General features: G+C 41.4%; 1 protein-coding gene across 2 annotated transcripts in view; it reads left to right on the plus strand.

Annotated features, from left to right (window-relative positions):
• Window positions 1–4,631, plus strand: part of WDR25 (WD repeat domain 25) — a 66,439-nt gene extending 61,808 nt beyond the window's left edge. The window contains exons 5-6 of one of the 2 annotated variants that reach the window (XM_057418941.1): window positions 2,920–2,964; window positions 3,352–4,631. In XM_057418941.1, the coding sequence (XP_057274924.1) occupies window positions 2,920–2,964; window positions 3,352–3,573 (267 nt within the window). In that variant the 3' untranslated portion in view covers window positions 3,574–4,631. Of the gene's footprint in view, window positions 1–2,823; window positions 2,965–3,351 lie in introns of both variants that reach the window. The other variant, XM_057418940.1, reaches the window with a different exon arrangement.
• Window positions 4,632–6,000: the final 1,369 nt, after the last annotated feature.

The raw sequence follows: 6,000 nt of genomic DNA on the forward strand, positions 1-6,000 counted from the left end.
ACATGAATCAGAGGAAGAAGAGGTGACTTCTCAATCCCGGACCTCAACTGAGCGACGGAATATACGAAAAGATTTTACCCATCAACCAAAGGAGCACATCATCACCTGGTTGCTCTGATGCTGGGACAATAGGGCTGATGGTCATGAATTAGAAGGTAGGGAAGCTAAGCAGCTGGGATTACTTGCTAGGGAAGGGGGAATTGACAAAGCAATTGCAAGAGAGAAACAATCCCTCAGCCTTTGGAGACGGCTCTTGGCAGCTGTGAAAGGTTTCCATACAAAGATGATAAGTCGTTTGGCCAAGTGGACTACTCTAGAGAGAGGCATCCAGTCTCTGAGGGAATCAGCCATTGTAGAGATGATCTGTCAAAAGGTAATGCCAGGGATGCACCCATAGATCCAGATGAAGTCGAATGTACACAACCCATGTGGTGGAAATTTACACGAAATGCACCGTCGTCATATGCACATTCATTGGCAACAGTAACCTGGAATGACACAGTACCACTAACAGTGGATGAAATGGTTCATAAACTCTGAGAGTTCAAAGACAGTCTCACCCCTACCATCATTTCAGCTGTGGAAAAACTGTCCCAGGAGTTCAGACAATTGAGAGATGATCTATCTGATCTATTCAGCTCCTCACGTGTGCCGACACACATCTCAGCTATTAACAAGAGGTGCCCTACTGCTCAAGAGAGAAGATATAGAAGGTGTATGCCACGGGCCACCCTATGGTTTTACCTGCGGGATCACGGAGAATACATGAGGAAGTGGGATGGAAAACCTACCTCAGCTCTGGAGGAATGGGTGCGTGAATTGAAGAGAAGAACAAAGGTCAAGGATGATCATCCCATGAAAGCTGAGGCTTCAGTCTTTGGTGAGCAGTTTCGCAGATGGAGTGGAAGAACTGCTTTTACTCCAGCTCCTATAATAAAGAAGACTAATCCCTGTCTACCAGACGTAAGTGACCAATATTGTGATGACTATTAGAGGGGCCCTGCCTCCAGCCAGGTGGAGGTAGGGGACAATCGGATTTACTGGACTGCGTGGATCAGATGGCCTGGCGCATCAGTCCTACAGAAGTATAAGGCTCTAGTAGATACTGGTGCACAGTGTACCCTGATGCCATCAAGCTGTCAAGGGGTGGAACCCATCTATATTTCTGGAGTGACAGGAGGATCCCAAGAGTTGACTGTACTGGAGGCTGAAATCGGCTTGACTGGGAGGAAGTGGCAAAAGCACCCTATTGTGACTGGTCCAGAGGCTCCATGCATCCTCGGCATAGACTACCTCAAGAGAGGGTACTTCAAAGACCCAAAAGGGTACCGGTGGGCTTTTGGTATTGCTGCTTTGGAGACTGAGGAAATTGAGCAGCTGTCCACCTTGCCTGGTCTCTCAGAGGATCCTTCTGTTGTGGGGTTGCTGAAGGTTGAAGAACAACAAGTGCCAATCACGACCGCAACAGTGCACCAGCAGCAATATTGCACCAACCAGGACTCGCTGATTCCCATCCATCAGCTGATCCGTAGACTGGAGAGTCAGGGAGTCATCAGCAGGACCCGCTCGCCCTTTAATAGCCCCATACGGCCAGTGCGAAAGTTTAACGGAGAGTGGAGACTAACAGTAGACTATGGTGGCCTGAACGAAGTCACACCACCATTGAGTGCTGCCGTACCGGACATGCTAGAACTTCAGTATGAACTAGAGTCAAAGGCAGCCAAGTGGTATGCCACGATTGATATTGCCAACGCATTTTTCTCAATTCCTTTGGCAGCAGAGTGCAGGCCACAGTTCGCTTTAACTTGGAGGGGTGTCCAGTTCACTTGGAACCGAAAGCCCTGGGGTGGAAACACAGCCCTGCCATCTCTCATGGGCTGATCCAGACTGCACTGGAATAGGAGCAAGCTCCAGAATACCAGCATAACAGCACATCGCTCCTGTGGATTACATTGTGCTTTCTGATCCCTTATTGTTAGACCCAGTTTCCCCCCACAAGCATGCAGTGCTGTGCCATGGAGCATACTCCCAGCCAGGCACACTGCCTAATCCAGTTTTGATTTCTGTTCCCAGTACCTTACAGTACCCAGAACTTCCTTCCCAGTTCATCACTTTCAAGCCACACGATAAAACTAGTCTGATGTTCTTCCTGTTCTGCCCCATAGCCTGTGAGTTCCAGTGGTCACTGTCAGCCTAATGACATCACATGCAGATACGTCCTACAGCCAACGCTCTTTTGTAGTTTAGTTTGTATTCATGGCACCAAAATTCAGCACTGTGCCTTTAAGTTAGGCTAAAACTAGCAGAGGTTTTGGACCTGGTGAAAACACTGCGAGAGTAGTTGATTTCTAGTGCAGTCGCTATGCAGTCTTTCAAAAGTAATCTTAATTCAGTCTTAAATTGGAACACTAGACTAAAGCCAAGTGTTACTAATTTTTTGAAGATATTTATGAATTTACAGCCAGCAATAGCTTACATGGCAAATCACTGTCATAAAGAACTTCTGACTTAGTAGGCTATTCAGTACCATCAAGTTGGAGTTACCTATTACCTTTCTGCAGCTATTCTGCAGTGGAATTATGGTTCAGAGGGAGATTTTGGTCAACATCTATGAAACCAGGGTAGATATTTCATTTAAAATTTGTCTTGGTGTAAGACTTTCAGTGGATTGTAATGAGTTAAATATCTTTTCTATAATGTATGCTGTGGTTATGACTTATGTATACCTTACCTTTTATGGTCTTCCAAAATGTGATAAGATAACCTGAATCATTTCAACAAATCTTTTGTTTCATACAAAACTTTCTTTAAAATTATTTTCAGGAGCGTTACACTTGCCCGAGTCTGACTCTGCACCCAAAAGAGTCTGTGTTTGTTGCTCAGACAAATGGGAACTACATGGCTTTGTTTTCTGCGCAGCGACCTTACCGAATCAACAGGAAGAAAAGATATGAAGGACATAAGGTATCCTTCTTTACTGGGAACTTAGTATCCAAATCTAGAAACAAGATGGTTAGCAAAGTATGTGTGCTTTTTAGTATGTCTGCTAATAGTGGTTGATTATAAATCAGTGATAGATATTAATTGGCTTCATTTGCTTTTCCATGTGCCAGTCTATTTTGAATCATATGCACTCTGAAGAAAATAGTTACTAGAAGACACTATGAATACTTAACAGCTTGTTTAAATAAGTTTGTGTTGTAGCTGTGTCTTATTAAACACCTGGAGAAGTCCTTAGTGTAAGTTTATTTAAAGATACAATTTTTTTTTTGGTACTGTATTCTTTTTCAGTATATCACAATGACCTTTCCTTATCAGCATCAGGAGTTACACTGTTATTGATTTTCACAGGTGGAAGGTTTTGCTGTGGGCTGTGAATTTTCTCCAGATGGAACACTTTTGGCGACAGGAAGTTCAGATGGCAAAGTGTTTTTCTATAACTATCATACTGCTAGGATTATTCGCACTTTGTCTGCACATAAAGAAGCTTGTGTGAGTACAATATTTCACCCAGTCTTGCCATCACTCCTTGCAACATGTGATTGGGCTGGAGAAGTCAAGATCTGGCAATAACAAGCAGAGTTACTTTTCAGGCTGTCTCCTGTTAGTCTGTCAAAGGCATAGGAAATAAACCGTGGTATGCAATGTGAAATTTTGTTGTGATGTGGTAAGCAGAAGAGGCTGTTGCCTTTTCTTTTATGACCTCTAAGTGTATGCTTTCCTAATGCAGTTAAGATGGTCTTGTCATTAGCTGCTTAGCAAGTGATTTTACTCTCCCTCAGCCCTGGTGACAAATTTCTGCCTGTGACAATTTTTTTGTGTCTTCTGCTACTCATCTGGCCCCACCCTGATTTGAGTAGCTAAACTGAATAAAATTATTGCTCTTTTTATGGTGCTTTTCAATGCAGCTTTCTTAAACCAGGCTGTGTCATAGAATTATTTAGATTGGAAAAGACCTCTAAGATCGTCAAGTCCAGTCATTAACCCAGCATTGCCAAGTCCACCTTATGTCCCTAAGTGCCACATGTACACACCTTTTAAATACCTTCAGGGATAGTGACTCAACCACTTCCCTGGGCATCCTGGTTCAATGCATGATAACCCTTTTGATGAAGGAATTTTTCCTAATACCCAGTCTAAACCTCTCCTGGTGCAACTTGAGGAAATTTCCTCTCTTCCTTACCAGAAGTTGGTGAGGACATATTATTTAACAGAGGATGACATTCAGATCAGTTAATACCTATTTGATCTTCCTTGGATTTCTTTTCACTGGTTTAAACTAATTTTCACTAGGTTTGCTCCCTGACCTGGTCACTGAAGGGTTGACGGGCACTAGTGTAGTTCAAGGTAAAACAACTTCTGTGCACAAAAAGGGGGAAGATCACAGGGCAGGTGGGAATGCTTCTTTTGGAAATGGGTGGCTGTCACCAGCTCAATTTATTGTAAAATGCCTTCTGTGAGTTCCAGGGAAAGGTGTGCCAGATAATTTGAAGCTAATTTTGAGGTCAGTAAATTTGTGTTCTTGAAATCCTGGTGTTTAATGATGAGTTTTAAACTTACATTTACAACTGTACATAAACAAAGCAAAACTATATGTAAATACTTCTAGTGAAAAAATAAATGGTTTTTTTTATACATGGTTTCTGTATTTCACTATTTTACTCCTGTTGTTGTTGACAAGTCAGTACCCAAGACTATTATGGAATTGCTAACTGGGGAGGGGAGAACTTTAAATATGGTACCCTAATTTATTGTGAGCACACATGCCTTCCTCCATACTTCTTGATGTCATGCAGACACAGAAAATTGTCATAACGCTATTTAGTGCAGGGGATGTTCTTTTCCACATTCAGACAGGAGCTGGGCTATTCTGCAGCAAATAGAAAATTCATTAGGCCGTAACTGTGTGTTTACATATGTATAGATTGCTTGTAAATGTCTTTGAAATTTGCATACCCTTCACTTGTATTGGTTGTGTATGTATACATATATATGTATATATATCACTGAAAAAATTATGTCTGTTCATCACATAAACCATATACCCAACCTTGAGCCCATATAGATATATGTTACCTTGCAGTGAGTGCTATAAGTTTGTTTTGGTCTGATTAGTCTTTAAACATATTTTAACATACACTTGGATAATTGTGTTTAGTAAATTGTCTCTGTCGTGGAATCCAGTAGTCATATATAATAGCAATTTTTCCTGTGTAGCATCTTTTTATTCTTCAGATCTTTTCTTATTGGCACAAATAAAAGCGGGTTTTATCCATTTTCCACATACTCAGTTAAAACAGATTTCCTGGAGAAAATTTTTCAGAACACTCTTGCAAATGGCAGATTTTAATTAATTAATGAGCAAAATGTTCCACAATAAGCCTGTACCAAGACTGGGGGTCCACAATTATATTGTTTGGTATGTGGACCAAGATATTGTAGCTCCATGGTTTTAATCGTAATATCAACAGTTATGATGAGTTTTAACACCAGACATTACATTTTAATGAACCATGCAATGTAGCACAAATAACTTTTGTTTGTTACTTTCAGACTGTTCTTAATTTCTTGCTTCCTTATTTTGAAATTATCTGTTCGACGGGAGCCTGAATTTTGTGCTTCTCATGACTGCCTCTAGCATACAAGGCAGCTGGACCCTTTAAATGACAACTGGTTCAGTGATTTGACGAGTTACTCCTAATTCAAGCTACGAGATCTTCATAGATGTCAGGAGTTCAGCTGAGAGTGAAGTAATAGTTGCCTATCACTGTGTGGGATGAATGGTGGCACAACCTTTTCTAAGATGTCCTTCCTTCCAGGTATTTTAGTTCAAAATGTGCTATTGCTCTTTAAAACTTCTGGCAACCGGTTTTGTCTGTATGGGCAGCATTGTAGTCCTGTTATCTGCACAGGACATTATCTGCCTCTTATTTTATTAAATAGTGTTGAGAAAGGCATCTGAAATGAATGTGAGCTCATGGTAGTAATGCTTTATTGGGT

Source organism: Pezoporus wallicus, unplaced genomic scaffold (genome assembly GCF_028554395.1).
Source record: "Pezoporus wallicus isolate ANWC-B61680 ecotype Strahan unplaced genomic scaffold, APGP_CSIRO_Pwel_v1 contig_7066, whole genome shotgun sequence".
NCBI classification, from domain to species: domain Eukaryota; kingdom Metazoa; phylum Chordata; class Aves; order Psittaciformes; family Psittacidae; genus Pezoporus; species Pezoporus wallicus.